This window comes from Sebastes umbrosus, chromosome 6 (genome assembly GCF_015220745.1).
Source record: "Sebastes umbrosus isolate fSebUmb1 chromosome 6, fSebUmb1.pri, whole genome shotgun sequence".
Lineage (NCBI taxonomy): Eukaryota > Metazoa > Chordata > Actinopteri > Perciformes > Sebastidae > Sebastes > Sebastes umbrosus.
The window spans coordinates 33114788-33131270 of record NC_051274.1 but is presented as its reverse complement, the minus strand read 5'-3'; the positions used below and the strand labels follow the sequence as shown (position 1 = coordinate 33131270).

Sequence of the window (16483 nt, the reverse complement as noted above, 5' to 3'; positions counted from 1 at the left end):
TAGGGATGCACTGACACCGGATCGGATATCGGGCCGATACTGACTCAAATAGCTGGATCGGGTATCGGTGATGATGGGGCTGATCTATTCAATTAAATTATATTTTAATATACCTTATACATTATATACTGGAAATTTAATTTCTGTTAATTTTGACGATTTTTTACCAAGTTGCTGGATTTATTATTTTAAAGCTACAGTAGGTAGAATTAGAGCAAATATGATTAAAAAAAGTTATTTTTATAAAACCGTCACAATATGCTACGACGGAGTATTAGGACCACATGAAAGCCCCATGAAAAATAAATAAATCTGAGATTTCGAGAATAAAGTCATAGGTTTACGAGAAAAAAATGTCGTAATATTATGAGAATAAAGTCATAATATTATAAAGTAGTAATTTAACATGTTATTTTAGACGGGAAATAGAGCAGCTGTGTAAAAATGAGGAACGTGTAGCATCTTATGAAGTTATACTTTAGTTTAGGTTTCATAAAATAACCGAATACTTCATCTTTTGGCTCATCAGCACCACATTATCAACAGTATCAGGACCTTGAAAAGATTGTGCAAGAAACTGAGTTTATTCTGTAGAAAGAGCCACACGGACCTGATGGAGGAAACTGACTTTTTAGAGGAGGAAATTACTTTCTTTCTCATTAAATTACGACTTTTGTCTCGTAATATTACGACCTTATTCTCGAAAACTCTGATCAACGGTCAAACTAGGCCGCGCTGATCAAATATGAATCAATATTTTGTTACTGTAATGCCCATTTCTCTCCTCAAATGTTCTCAGAAACATCTTGTAGTGCACGGTTTAGCTGTAAAATGAGAAAGTTTGTGACCCGGTAGCCATGTTGAGATCAGTTGAGGAAACACCAAGCACCGCCCAACAGCCAGAGAACAGCCAATAGGAACGCTCTCTCTCTGAAATGACTTGTGACTGAAGTCTCCCGTCACAGGCTAGATTTTTTAAAGCCTGAAAACAGAGCCATGAGGAGGAGCAGAAGTCTAGTTTCTCTCAGAACACTTGAATTACAATATGCTGAAAGGTTATTATGGAATTTTTGCCCAATGATGCCAAAAATATACTGCCTACTGCCACTTTAATAATAAAGAACAATTAAATAACTTTACAGTATATCTATGTATTTATTGCAATGTTTAAGTCCAGCCTGATCCCAGTCACTTCCACACAGTGAGGCATACAGCTTATTATCGGATCGGTACTCGGTGTTGGCCAGGTATCGCTATCGGTATCGGGACTGAAAAAGTCGTATCGGTGACACTCAAGAAAATGAGTGTCATGAGATCTTAACTGTCACAAGAATTTTGGCCCGACTCAAGACTGAATAAAGAATGTGACTTTTAGGCGTTGCCACGGTGACTACATAATCTAATTGATAGGAAATGGCCGGGATAATAAACGGATATTATTGAGAGACGTATTCATGCACGAAAGACAAAAGAGAGCTTTCAGTGTTTTCAGTTTTTTATTGAAACAGTATGAACAAAAAAACACCGCAATTAAATAAAAGGGTTCAAACAAGTCAGACGGCACAAATTAAAGACCTAGAAGAAGAAGAAGTGATAATATGTGGGCGAAAAAAGCAGAGGAGAGGAAACATGTCGTTGCAATCATTTTTGCAGTGTCTAAAGCCTATTCATTAAACATTACATCACTCATTCAGTGCATGTATTAAACGAGTCTGTAAAGCAAGCGGAGCTAAGCTGAGACTTCATTATTTTGTACACCCATTTAGCACACTTAACAAATGCAAAAAAAAAAATAACAAAACGGGGCATTACTGCCAAAAACACTGTGCACTAAAAACTAAGTGCAACTATAAAATGTCATCCTGTGTGTGCACGCAATCTGGGGTTAGCTCAATTTAAAGACCGGACGGCTGTTCTGGTAATCTAACTATTAACGAGAAGTGTCAGAAGACAATGCTATCACTATGTGTAATAACCACTGGCTGTGTGTGTGAGTGTGTGTGAGTGCGTGTATGTGTGGAAGCCTTTATAAGGAACAAGCCATCGAAGCTGTTCGTTTTTTTTGGAATGGGTGGCAGTTAAATTCACATTAATAATGCACTTCAAAAGTTAAAAACTACCTAGAGAATACCAGAGACAGTGGCACAAACCCTTCTGCTAAATTTCACAGATATGTATTAGGTTTCTATATGTCAGTGTTAAAAGTGGGCAGAATGTCACGTTCCTCTTGCAAATGAAGGTGCCTTTTTTCCTTTTCTCCGCCCCCCGTTAGCGCCACGCCAGCCCTCAAAGAGCTCGCTTATGTCAAAACAACTTCTGCACACGGTGCTTCATACAGTCGGCCAACATATCAGGGAACATGAGAAAAAGGTGGTGCTTTTTTAAAAAGGTCACAACAACAACAGCCTGCCTGTATGTACTGTGTATTCCATAATATCAAATGCTAAACGCCTATGCAACTGCAACATATGAGAAAGTCATTAGCTGTATACTTTGTAGTCCCCTTGCATTGTATATACATCCTGTGGAATTTGTAGCAGTCTCTCCCGCTTTCTTTGCTGCTCCCCATTTAATTTCCTTTTGTTTTGTCTCCTCTCAAACTTCCATGCAAATCTAAATCGCTCTTTAAAAAGGTTAGATAACCCAATATACCTTTTTGTTTTCTCTTTTGAAAAGGCCTGAAATTCATTGTGACATCCTGCCGTCACCTTGTTTTGTTCTCTCCGAGGGAGTAGGGGAGCTTTATATGTGTCGAGGGGGAGGAGAGGGAGGTGAGGTCATGTACCCCTCTTGACTCACATACATACAGGACACACAGAAACACACACACACACACACACACACGCCTCCCTCCCCTACCTCCTCTCTTTTGTTTGGCAACAGTCCAGAGTGTCCTGGTTAGATTAGTTTAGTTCTGGTATTGTTTTAATGATCGCGAATGACGTCACAGTTCAGTAGTTGAATTTCCAGAACTTTGGGCGCTCCTGCTGCTTGGCCGACTTTTTCCTCAAGGGCTGCGGGATAAAAAAACAAAAACAGCATAAGAAGGTGGATTATTGTATTTATAGGAGTTAGAGTATCTGAGGTTCAGCTATGTAAGGGGTAGCATACAGTAAACGGGTCATTGTTGTGAAATAAACCCAGACAGAGGTCTCGCATCGCCCGGATTGGGTTTATTTCACAACAATGACCCCGCTAGCTGTACGTTATCCCGCTTATTACACGGCTACTTACTGAAGAAATCAATAATTTGACACAAAAACAGTCCGACAACAGAACCGCGTCCATAGCAACGATCTGTTATACACATGGTGCCTTCAAATGAAACTCGCGAGCTCGTGTTTACAACATGCGGAGACTTGAAGAACGCCGCTGCTAAGCAACGGCTATATTAATGTTACTGACAATTTAGCAAGCTAGCGAGCGGGTAACATAATGTAGGAAATGCAAAAGGCCATAATGACGGAGGAAAAAGATGATGCCGTCGGGATTATCAACATTTTCCTCAGAGATATTATAAAATTACGAAAATAAACAATAAAATTACAATATATTAACTTATGTACCGAAATATGAACTTCCACGGGCTCTGCCATGTCTGACAACGTCAACAAAACACGTCACAACTTTCCGCTTACGAGGTCGTGAATACCACAAGAGGGGGGCGTTCATATGGACACGGTAAACACGACTACATTTGAACGCACCAATAGCAGCGCTTTGCGTAGAAGGCCGTGATTGACCCATCAGAATCGAGTATTCAACAAAGCCGTGTAATAAAGTTAATTAATCTGTGTGAGTTTAGTGTCAGTTCATGATGTACAATTAATTTAATATTGGCAACAATATGTTTTTTTTTATTTTTTTAACAGATTAAAGATGTAAATATAAATAATATATAAATAATATATAAATAATATATAAAGAAAGAAAGAAAAAACATATACTTAGATAGACATTTTGTTTTAAAACCAGGTTGTTTGGGGAGTTGACGAGATTAGTCTTCGGACGACATGATCTTAAGACGATAAACTGTGAAATAAACATTTAAAAAAAATAAATATAATATACCAACAATCACAGAAAGACTGATAATTATTAGTTCCTGAAACAGAAGTTGACGACTTTGTGTTGCTGCTTTGCTTCTGACAAACACATGTCCTGTTTCTACAGGGATCACATCAGGCCTGCTAGAGGACTGCTGGCCACATAGACAGACGCTGAGTCAATAAACAAGCTCATTCAAGGACAAATAGTCACCATGAATGCACATTTTTCTCCTCCTAGAGCCACGTGCCATATGACACCCTCTGTATGTGAAGGCTGATTTGATCTGTGGTGCTAACCTAGGTAATGCTCAACTGTGTGGACCCCAGGAAGAATAGTTGTTACTGTGGTAATAACTAACGGGGATCCTAAATAAATAAATAAATGGGACCGTGTTTGTCAGCAACAAGCACCAAACTCTGTCGGTGGATTTTTGGGGTAAAAGTCATCAGTTAAACATCTGTGGATTAAAGGATCACGATGGGCTGGAAGGGGTTAACGTGATTAGCTGAAAGGATCGAATAGAAACATTTACAGAAACCAGAACGCTGTCTTTTTTCGCAGGTTTTTTGTTTTTCTTGGCGGACCTGTGACACAAAGAAACATTCATCATTAGCGAGACATGCAGCTCATAGGGCGGTATTCTCAGAGGGGAGGGTGTGGCTTCGTGGGAACACTTTGACACGACCTCTATTACTCTCATGAGGGGAAAAAGGTCAAAGTTCAAATAACAGCGGAGACCAATTATGGTCGTTTGTGTTGGGCATGCCCGGTCATCTTATCACACAGAACAACTCTCATTACATCAGCGCCTGTGTTATTTCATCACAGGACGTGTCAGTGATGACTCAAAGCTGTTTTCATTCGCTCCATATTTAGAGGAAGCCAGAAGTGATGACTCACTACAAAACAACAATAAAACTCAACTGCATTCACATGGATCTTTCAAGCTCTGCATGCGTGCATGTCTACCATTTAGAGACGAGGTACTTACGAGTATTTTCCCATCCTCCTCACCACGGCGATCACCACGGCGATGACGATGACCACCGCCAGCAGAGCGCCGATCACGATGCCGACTACCTGGCCAGAACTCAGGCCCTCTGAGGGACAGAAAGACAAGAGTTAGGACATTTTCATACTTAGACTTAATCAAATAGCATTCATCTATCTATCTATGAGTAGATTGATGACCTCTGAAGAAGACGGGATGAGAGCGAGGGTGATATTTGGAGAGATTTAAGGCCTGTGTGTGACGTTTAATCCCTTTATGGCACTGCCAAACACACTCCACATTAGACTCACATCATGCTGTAGTATCATTTCAGTCTAGAATAGAGAGGCAAAGTCCCGCCCCTTCCGGTGGACCACCACGGGAAAAAATATGACCATCAACGGCGAGAGACTTGTTTCCGTTTGAATTGCACCATGAATCGCACATATTATATGTCAATAAAGTCTCGGTTTGTTGTAACACTGTTGAAGACTGTTAAAATGGGTCATTAGAAAGACGACACATTCTCTCGTCTCTCTCGCTGAAGCTACGATGTCTGTGTGTTTCCTACGGTTTCACACAAAGCTAAATGATTCTACAACGAACTGAGACTTTCTTGACTTGCAAAATTATCTTTTAAATAGACAAACATCATAAATGTGATTCATGACATAATTCAAACGGGATCAAAAAGATATTTGTCTCTCTCCGTTGACTACCGTTCATATTGTTTTCCACCAGAAGGGGCGGGACTTCTCCTCTCTACAACATCTGACTTCAAACCGACCACCTTTACACATCCCCAGCTTCCATCCCCACACATTCCTCACCCTCTGGGCCTTCTTCAACGACCACCTCGTCACCCGCCTTGGCGGCTCCCGTCGGTTGGACCTCGACCTCCGGCGGCTCAGTGGGGCCCGCGGTCTCCACTACAGGAGAGTCAGTGGTGAGGGGTTCCGGTGCTTCAGTGGAAGCAGCCGGGGCTTCTGTCTCGACGACGGCCCCCTCGGTATGTAACACAGCGGTGGGAGCCGCCTCCGCCGTGACAACTTCTGTTACCACGGCTTCTTCTGTTGCTGTGACGACTTGTTCTTCTGTCGCGAATTCTTCGGCGGCCACCGACGGTTCGGCTGCAGGAGGACCGGTGATGACAGAGAGGTCCGCTACTGGAGGGACGGTAACGTCAGGTAGGACGTCTCCTGCGGTCTCATCGACCCCGACGTCAAGGTCTGTAGGGATCTCTGTGGGGCCTGAGGAGAGAGGAAGGAATGTGAGAATACAATCTGTTGTTATGGAGACTGTTAATGAGGATCATTTTCTAGTCTTTACATGTATAGATATTAGGGCTGCCCCCTCTGAGATGATTAGTCGACTAATCGGTTGTTTTGGTCTCAGTTGACTAAGATTTCTCTAATCGATTAGTCGTTTATTTTATGCTTTTTTCATGCTGACTTATTTCCAAGAAACTTAAGAGCCCATATCTGATAAACATAAGATTTAAATCAACTAATCGTTGTTTGATTAGTCGACAAAATCTTGAGTGTTAAGGCCCCGACACACCAAGCCGACGGTCGGCTGAGCATTTGTTGGTCTAGTTTTTGCGGTGTGTCCCGCACCGTCGGCTCTAATCTGCCCATGTCAGAGGTTTTTCATCCGATTCAGTATGTTGGTGAGAGAAATCTCTCTCATTGGCTGATCATCTTAAACTAATCAGTGACCGAGAAGAGAAACGGAAGTGAGGAAAGCAAGCCGACGGGTTAAGTCACACAGAAGGCTGTTTTCATGTCTCATCTTCATCTCATCTGATCATTCCAACACACGGATATTTTCACAAAGACATGAACATCTGGATTAAAGCTAAGTGGTGTGAAAATGGTCGGCAGACGCTGTTTTATTTTGTGTAACAACAGCTTGTATATCCGCCGTCCTCGGTCTTCCTGTTTCCCCTTTTTGAATGATGAACACAGACTACCGCCGCCTGCTGGTGTGGAGAGTTATTTCATCTCACGCAGGCGCAGAACGTACGTGCTAACTGGCCGTCGACTGTCGTCTTTGCGGTGCGATCGAGTGCAACTTGTCGGCCAAAACAAAAGCGACGTGAGGCGACGCAACAGTCGGCCTGCATGGCCGCTCGTTCTCTGATGTCGGGTTGGTGCGTCTGGGCCTTTAGTCGAATTTCTTTAATGTTAATTAATGTTTATCAAATTGAGTTGAATTTTCTTGAAGCCAAAATCTTTTAATCTACTCAGAATGTTTGTATATCAGATATGACACGGTGACAGAATCATTCAAATTGAACTTGCTATAGTTAATTTAGACAAGACAACTGTGAACTGTATTATTATTATAGCTTGATATATGAACTTCACAACACTGTGAGTATATAAGTTATAAGAATAAGTAGATGGTGTTCACTGTTCGGTTTGTGTTGCTGTTTCTGGGTCACGGTTTGGTTTGTTTTTGCACATTAGGAGGAAGACAACCATTTTCAATGTGTTTGAACTCAAAAATATAACTGACACAGAAAAGTCTGTAAGGATGGGTAGATAAATGTTTAGATTCCTCCTTGACCTTTCCTCTTTCTCACACTCTTTCATAACACATCTGTCCATCTCCAACACATGGCTACCGTTACAGCATGACCACCACACCCCGTGACTTCATCAAGTGCACATCTAACCCCCTCCACTCCTCCACCCGTCCATCCTGTCTTTAAGGCTCTGTGTTTGCGTGCTGCTGGCATGCCACATCCTCTGCCTCATTTCCTGTGAAGTGAGCTGCCTGCGAGGAGAGCGCGGGAAAGGCTTGTTAACCCTCAGACACTCGACATGCGAAGGGTGGGGCTGCAGGGACGCCGCCACAACAAAGTGAACCGTTTGCTGTCTCAGGTTGGATGAAAATGGTGGACTGGACACCTTGAGGAAAAGCCTCTTTTGTTTTTTTATTAATTGAGATATGTGGAGTATATTATCAATCTTGAGTAACTTTTTTGGATTAATCAACTTTTGTCAGAGCTCAAAATCCCTTCTGTGCTTGCAGTAAAAAGGAGGCTCCCATTTTTGTGTTTACCATCTGCAAAAAAGACATGTGTTTATCCTCGTGTCTCTCATCGAGGTCTGGACTCTGAAGCAGGCCTGGGTTCAACCTGATCATTTCCCTCCAATAACCCCGCGTTCGACATCCTCCCGGCCACAACTGAAAGCCTGGACAGCGCTAGCTTCAAAATGAAGGAGGTAGATTTTCAGTGCAGCACCAAAATTACGGTCTACGGTTTAACTTTCCACTGAGAAGATGTTGGCCTGAAATCTTCTCTTTGTGGAAAAAAAAATCTTTTAAACTCCCTGAAAACATTCCTACTGCAGAGCCCAGAAACGAGTCTTCTAATCTTAGCATCTGACATCATGCTCTCTCTCTCTCTCCATCTCCGTTTTCTCCCAATTGTTCTAAATACTTGAAATAATAGAGAATGAATAAAAATAACTCTGAATGGTCCAACAAGCACGTGCAGTTATTCCTAGTCCTGTTTTGGCTAGCGTCTTCATTAGTAACAGGCGGGATAAATATAACAAAACATTTGTTCCTACTGCGGCAGAGTACTGACGGGGGTTTTCAAAAGACGACTCAGACTGTTTGTTTGGGAAAGTCTGCGAGCGATGATAAAACGGTCTGCGCTTCACAGAGTATGGCTGTATGCTATGTGTAGTCGCCTCACAATTGCTTCATTATGTGTACAGTTCCCACAATTAGCTGTGAGTAGTGTTTCCTCCCCACTGTGCCGACCCATCCTGGGTTAATGCAGCTGCGTTATAGTGAGTAACACAGTAAGACTGTAGCGGTCTAACATCCCCTCTCCTTCTCCTTTCCTTTTAATCTTCCTCGCCGTGACCCTGCCACTCCCTAAGGAGAGGTTTGTTGCTGCTGAGAATCCCTGGAGAGAAAGAAAGGGAGGAAAGCAGAAGGGCGAAGGGGAGCTCCGAGGGAACAGTCCCGTCTGCTGCTGCTTGATTTCATTGTGAACACGCTCACAGCAAGATGTGTGATGTGGTTAGCATATGTAAGTGACCCTCAGGGGGGGTCGGAGCTTCAGGACGGGACCCCTGAAGCTGGTAAGGACACAAGGGGGTTTGAGTCTGGCTCAACCAATCAGCGAGCACCGTGTAAACTCATTAAAACATAACGGAGGCATAACGAAGATCCCCTCAGCAAAGTTTCTTTTTTCATTCTTTCAATCTTAGACGGAGCAGCGTTTACGTAACTGCGGCGTTGTGTCATTATTATTCCAAATGTTTTTGGCGGTTGCATTTTACCCACGATTACATCATTTTGACCGCACGTGCTCTCTCGCATCCATCACCATGTGAAGCATGAAACGGCCTTGAAATCATCCTGCCAGTTAACAAGCGTTAAAGAGCCAATGAGTTCATACTGCATGTGTTTATGTGTATGTACTGTATGTGTGTGTGTGTGTATGTAAACCTACAGTACGGCTGTCTCAGCCACCGACTGAAAGGGTTGATTCACCCAAATTACGAAACACATTTTCCCCACTTCACGTTTCTCCCTCACAAAGTTAAGACGAGGTACAGCAGGCGATGACGCAGCCTGTAAAAACTAGGGTTGTCAAAGTTAACGCGTTAACGCAAATTAGTTTTAACTCCACTAATTTCTTTCACGCATTAACGCAATCAGTCTTCCGGAGGTTGTAGTGAGCTCAGTTTTAAAGCTACAGTGAAGATACTGGTATCATATGAAACTAGAAAACCTAATGAATCCATTGGTACCAACCAACCCTTTACAGACATGCTCACTTTATGATAATCACATGCAGTTTGGGGCAAGTCATAGTCAAGTCAGCACACTGACACACTGACAGCTGTTGTTGCCTGTTGGGCTGCAGTTTGCCATGTTATGATTGGAGCATATTGTTTTATGCTAAATGCAGTACCTGTGAGGGTTTCTGGATAATACTTGTCATTGTTTTGTGTTGTTAATTGATTTCCAGTAATAAATATATACATAAATGTGCATAAAGCAGGTATATTTGTCCACTCCCATATTGATAAGAGTATTAAATACTTGACAAGTCTGCCTTTAAGGTACATTTTGAACAGATAAAAAATGACGATTAATCGCAATTAACTATTGACGATCATGCGATTATTCAGGATTAAATCTAGTGATGGGATGTAGATAGAGACAGAGAGGTGGAGTGTAAAAAGGCAGGCAGGCCAAAAAGAGTTAAACGGAAGAGAAGTGGTGCAGGAATACAGCAAAAAGCTGTGAGAAAGAGGAGGAGGAGGCACCCATGTGGGGCTTCACTCCTGCCCGGCATAAATAAAACCTCCAGAGAGAGAGAGAGTGAAAGAGTTAGGGGAGGGACACAACGATATATACAGTGTGAGAGAGAAAAGGAGGGAGTAGCAGCTTCCATCCATTACGATCACAATCAGCTGTCCCTGAGCCCCCCCCCGTTTCTATGTGTGTGTGAGCTACTAATTCACAGTCCTGTGTAGGAGGGAACGGGTCCGTGCAGACGGTGTGAGGGAGTGTGTCCACCTTTTGGAGCCCAGGAATGTTTTCGCGGCGCTGGGAGGAGGGAAATGTGAGAGAGAGAGAGAGACAGGCGCCCTGCCCATCTCAACGCACTTTGACGAGATGCCGGCGTATAAAAACCTCCCCCGCTCGACCAGTAAGGAGTCAGCTGTGGAGATACTGGGGCGGGGTGTGCCATGCACCGCAGGCTGGAATATTCTCAGCCAGTCTTATCACGGTCGCAACACAATGAGCTCGTACAGGAACTGATTTTTTTTTCTTTTTTCGCCCTCCTGGTTTAGATAGGAGAACATGCAGCATCTGGACTCTATCGCCAGGGGCAGAAAACTGGTCCAGAGCTGTAGATCAAGTAGGCCTTTAATCTCAGGCATAAAAGGTCTGATTAAATTCCTAAAATGTAATGAATCAGGGCGGGGGTGACATTAAATGCAACCACTGTAGAAATGACAAAATAAACAGAGCATGATGTGGCATCACAGTCTTTCAAAGGTCTTCCAAACAAAACTGAACACCCCAGACTTACAATTTAATGACGCAAACCTCTTCTTTTTTTGATTTCTTTGGGGCGTTTCTACTTAATTTGATAGTGAGAGACGGTCAGGAGAGAGAGAGGGGATGACGTGCAGTAAAAGGGCCGGACTCGAACCCGGGCCGCTCCGGTAAAGACGACTCAGCCTTCATGGTACGCGCTCTACCCAAACAAACAAGCCTCTTAATGTGTTTCTAATCCTGCTAACCTTCAAGTCCAACTCCCACATCATAAAACACCCAGCCAGTTGTGTAAGTGTTCCTTAGTCAGCAGCTCTAGTTTTTTTTTTCTGACTTTCTCTTGCACCATGTCTCACCCTGCCGCCGCACACGTAGGTGCTAGAGATATGAGACATTTGTGTCAGTACTCACAGAGGAGACGCACACACACACACACACAAAAAACCCTCCACAGGGACGTTCTCTGAAGCTCTGCTACAGCCTGGAGTCGCCGGGGTTTTGGGCTCCGTCCCGGCTGAAACGACTCCTTTCCATAAACAGATGTTTCTTTCTCCTTGTGGAAAATTTTGGAAACATGACTGAGCTGTTTTTCTCTTTTTTCATCTCAAAATGAGACTTCCCGTGAGAAGTGCTCCTTTTCCTCTTTAACCAGTCTCATATTTGGAGTATGAGCGCAACATTTGAGTCACTTCTAGAAAGTGGGCACGGACAAAGGGCATTGACCTCTCCCTTCAGCAGCCAGATGTGACGGGGATGTTATAGGCCCGGAGAGGCAGACAAAACTCATTAAGCAGGAGACCGAAGGGGGGGCGAGGGTGAGGGGGGAGGAGGTTTTACAGGATACATGGGGTTTGCTAGTTAAGTGAGCAGTCGCAAGGGAGTTAAAAGCCCCCTATTTGTGAAGCATAGATGTGGAATGAGCTGTTTTCTTTTGTTTCCAGCGTCTCTTTGGAAGACGGCTGAGCTGAGAATCATTCTGGAAAGTTTAAGAGGAAACCTCCATGGGAATGGGGCAAGCACGTCGTCTCCTACCGGTAAAGGTTGTTGTTTAAAAATAGAGTCTTCTCCCCCCCGTGTCGACACCAACCCCGTCCAGACTCATCAAGCTGGAACAGGGGACGGGGGCAGAGAGTGTGAGGACTGTTAAGTGACGGGGGGGGGGAGTTTAAGTGGTAAAGCTTGATACCCCACCAAAGATGGGTAAATGCCAAGGGGGCGGCGTGCCGCATGGGCTAACAACATGCGGGTTAAAAGAGGGTGGGGCGCCTCTTAAAGCTCATCGCGTACCGGGTGTTCTCTGGTCTCGTCTCTTGCTCCTCTCTCATCCATATGACCCTCTTAAATATAGAGCTTCTCTCTATTAATACACTCACGCAAACCAGCCCTGCCCTGCCCTGCAGCTCCCTCAGGCCTCGGCCACACCCCCCACCCCCAACCCGTGCCTACTGGTTCCCCTGGGCAAACACTGCTGGTCAAGTCAAAGGAAGGAAAGGAAGAAAACATACAAACAGGGAGAAAGAGAGGCGAGAGAGATGCAAAGAGGACAAGTCGTTGCAGAGAGAGAGAGAGAAATGAGAGACAGTGGATAAGCTTTCAGATAAATGTGTACGGTGTATGTTACAGTTTACAGCCCCCCCCACCCCCTCCATCCCTCGCTCGCTGTGTTTTGGGATCCATCCAAAAAGGATATTCCTTTCTTCTCTTTGCCACTGCCAAGAATTTACAGACACGAGGCAGCAAAGCTCCTGCTATGACATCACATTTCCCCTTGGTGTCTGCAAATCAAACTTTTTCCTTAAGAGCTCAAGAGTGTGTAAAATGAGAATAAAAAAAAGTGAGACAGAAGGAGTTAAAACGTTCCCTTTGTTAAATGAACACCATTCGCGTCTAAAGGGGTGGAACATATGGGCCGGAGACTACAGCCGGCAGATGTCGGAAGCAGTTTTCAGTGATGATTAAACAGTGAAAACATTAAAAGTCTTTAAAATCATTTGAACATAAGAACGTCGTTAATCAATTGATGAATACACAAATGAAAATTTAGCTAATTTTACCCTCTGAAAGCAGCCGCCAGAGTGTTATTGCTCAATCAAACGGGGGGATTAAAACAGACAAAGAGTGGTGTGGGGTGGGCACATGGAGGCAGAGGCAGCGAGGGGACACAGTGTGCTAACAGAGTGATAGCAAGAGAGAGAGTTTACTTACTTGCATGTGTGAAGGCACAGAAGAAAGGGCCAGCCAGGGCCAACAGGAGCAGCAGCTGAGCATTCATCGTTGGTGAAAACTTTTCTCCTCCAGACACAGCCTTTAAGGGACTCCCTCAGGGGGCAAAGAGCACGACACCAAAGCCCTCGCACACGCCGCCGCACACACGCCAGACACACACCAGACACACACCTAAACCGGCCTCTCCAGAGGGGAAGGGTGAAGGACACCCCAACTAAACAAAACAAAAAAGGTCAGTCAAGAATGGAAATCTTCAGGGTGGAAGTTTGGGGGAAAGTAGCAGCCTGAGATCCGTTTAACTGGTTAGAGGTGAAGACGAGTTGCCTGTCACAGCTGGAGGAAGACAGAGAGAGAGTGTGGTGGAGGGATGTGAGGAGGACAAGAGAAAAGAGACGAGCTGTGGCCTCTTTGAGGAAGTGGAAGAAGAGAGAGGGACTGGCACACAGCAGGAGAGAGAAAAGAGAGTGACTGAGCTGAGAGTGGAGGAGGGGTGCTGGTACTGGTGGTGGGCTGGGCGGGTTGAGGGGCAGGTTGGGTTGGGAGGAGGGAGTCCGGATTGGGGCAGTAAGGTGGTTTCAGCCCTCGTGGGTCAGCCCCGTATAGGACGCGCTCTCCTCTTGGTGCACGGCCAGCCCTCCTGTTTGCAAACCCTGCAAAACACACACTTTGGAAATACCAATAAATAGACGTATTTATCCAGAAGACACATCAAACCCACACAATGAGAAAGCTAAAGTTTTAAAACGCTTTCTGAATGAATGGAGCGAGATGTAAACAGAGCTTTGAGTGCTCTCAAATAATCCTTAATCACAGAGTTAAGAGCCAAGAAAGTGTCTGCAACAGAACAGCTTCACCAGACCAGACCCGTCACAACAGTATCCACCCGTTAATCTAACCGTATTGATCTTTTAGAAAAATCATCAACCTTGTTCTCACAAAGAAGAGTGGCAAGCGTGCGTCTGCGGCGGACACAGTAGCTGCTTTTTAAATAGGTTTCCCCCGTGAAAAGGAGCCGTAAATACAGTTAGGACATTGTGTGACTTTCACAGAGACGAGCGCGGGTGGTCCGCTGAGTTTACCCTGTGATGGAGGGCAAACAAACTGTTGCTTGGCACTAGGCTGACACCTGTTGGACAACAACGCTACGAGGGTCAATGCAGCACAAAGCCAAACAGCCGAGTCTCTCTCTCTCTCTGTTCATTTATTAGTGTTGTTTTACTTGAATAATCTGATTTTAATTTAAACAAATTGTAGCAGCGTGTTAGATGTTGAACCAAGTCCAATCTGGCCCCTCCACCCTCCCACTCCGAGGTGGAGTGACCTCCGTTTGTAGTCCCACTCACAGCTCAATGAAGGTGGAGGGTATCATCAATACAGCGGCCACTTTGGGACAAACCTCCCTCTCTCTGGCAAGGAAATAAATATCAGGATCAGAAATACTTTATTGATCGCGGGGGGGAAATTGAGTTACGTTTTGCTAAAATAAATAATAAAAAAATATAAATAATAATATAAAAATATCAGTGCAAATAATAATGCTAAAAATAGGATCTATATAAAAATAATATAATGCATGCATAAATAAAAATGCAAGAATAGTGTAAATAAATAAGAATATTAGTTTAAATGTACTGTCAAAAATAAATGCAGTGTTAACCAGATTATTGCATCGCTGAATTATTGCACTGTTAAGTCAGTAATGCACAGCTGAAGATAGATTATGGGGTCATAGCTGCGATAGGGGTAAAAAATAATCAATATACTGTATGTTGTATATATATAAACACCGCTCAGCCATAACATTATGACCACCTGCCTAATTTTGAGTAGGTCCCCCTTTTGCCGCCAAAACAGCCCTGACCCGTGGAGGCCTGGACTCCACTAGACCTCTGAAGGTCTGCTGTGTTATCTGGCACCAAGTCGTCAGTAGCAGATCCTTTAAGTCCTGTATAAGTTGCGAGGTGGGGCCTCCGTGGATCGGACTTGTTTGTCCAGCACATCGTACAGATGCTCCATCGGATTGAGATCTGGAGAATTTGGAGGCCGAGTCAACACCTCCAACTCGTTGCCATCCACATGATGTAAAAGATGATTCATCAGACCGGGCCACCTTCTTCCATTGCTCCGTGGTCCAGTTCTGATGGTCATTGTAGGCGCTGTCGGCGGTGGACACGGGTCAGCATGGACACCCTGACCGGTCTGTGGCTACGCAGCCCCATACGCATCAAACTGCTCCTCACTTTGTGTTCTGACACCTTTCTATCAGAACCAGCATTATGTTTTTCAGCAGTTTGAGCTCCAGTAGCTCTTCTATTGGATCGGACAACACGGGCCAGCCTTCGCTCCCCACGTGCATCAATGAGCCTCGGGTCTGACCCTGTCACCGGTTCACCGGTTTTCCTTCCTTGGACCACTTTTGGTAGGTTCTGACCACTGCAGACCGGGAACATCCCACAAGAGCTGCAGTTCTGGAGATGCTCTGACCCGGTCGTCTAGCCAGCACTATCTGGCCCTTTTTGTCAAAGTCGCTCACATCCTTACGCTGGCCCATTGTTTTCTGCTTCCAACACAAAGTTCAAAGTTCATAATGTTCAGTTGCTGTCTAATATATCCCCCCCACTGCCAGGTGCCATTGTAACCAGATAATCCATGTTATTCACTTCACCTGTCAGTGGTCTTAATGTTATGGCTGATCAGTGTATATGTATAAATATACAACACTTTACAATCAAATGAACATGCCGACCGTTTTCTAGACATTTGATCCAAAAGACAATCAATTAACTTTTAGTTGTTGACGTATGTATGACAATAAATTAAACGTCTATCTTGGTTTGAGCAGTTAACGAGTAAATGTTTGTATCGGTAGTCGCACGGAACTTACATTGGAGCGTGTTGCATGACGAACACAAAACGGCGTTGCACGTCGTCAGTAAAGGGCAGCTGGTTAAGTCGACATCGACGCAGACTCGCTGTTGGAAGGTTTTATAACCCACTTCCACTCCCCGCCTTAATATGGCAGACCCTCCACGTGAACGGAGTGGAAGTGGGTAGGTAGACGGTGTAAGGGGGCGGTTTGGAATTGGGCCTTAGAGTCAAGTATATCACCATAGCAACGTGTCCAGCATCCGTTAAACCAAACATGCCGGTGAAATAACGACAGCAGATGTGAGG

At 44.3% G+C, this 16483-nt stretch overlaps 1 protein-coding gene across 1 annotated transcript; it reads right to left on the bottom strand.

The window, feature by feature from the left end:
* Nucleotides 1-1482: 1482 nt before the first annotated feature.
* On the bottom strand, nucleotides 1483-13788 carry si:ch211-156j16.1 (uncharacterized protein LOC564557 homolog). Its single transcript, XM_037772961.1, has 4 exons — nucleotides 13289-13788; nucleotides 5872-6291; nucleotides 5042-5150; nucleotides 1483-3014 (listed from the first exon to the last, which is right to left on the bottom strand). The coding sequence occupies exons 1-4, from the start codon at nucleotides 13353-13355 to the stop codon at nucleotides 3008-3010; spliced, it is 603 nt and encodes a 200-aa protein (XP_037628889.1). The 5' UTR covers nucleotides 13356-13788; the 3' UTR covers nucleotides 1483-3007.
* Nucleotides 13789-16483: the final 2695 nt, after the last annotated feature.

Bases quoted from the DNA above. Each gene is read 5' to 3' on its own strand.
- si:ch211-156j16.1 (XM_037772961.1), bottom strand. From the start codon at position 13,355: ATGAATGCTCAGCTGCTGCTCCTGTTGGCCCTGGCTGGCCCTTTCTTC. The intron at 6,292-13,288 runs GTAAGTAAACTC...CTCTCTCCTCAG, and splicing joins CTGTGCCTTCACACATGCAA to GCCCCACAGAGATCCCTACA. The intron at 5,151-5,871 runs GTGAGGAATGTG...TCTGTCCCTCAG, and splicing joins CGTTGAAGAAGGCCCAGAGG to AGGGCCTGAGTTCTGGCCAG.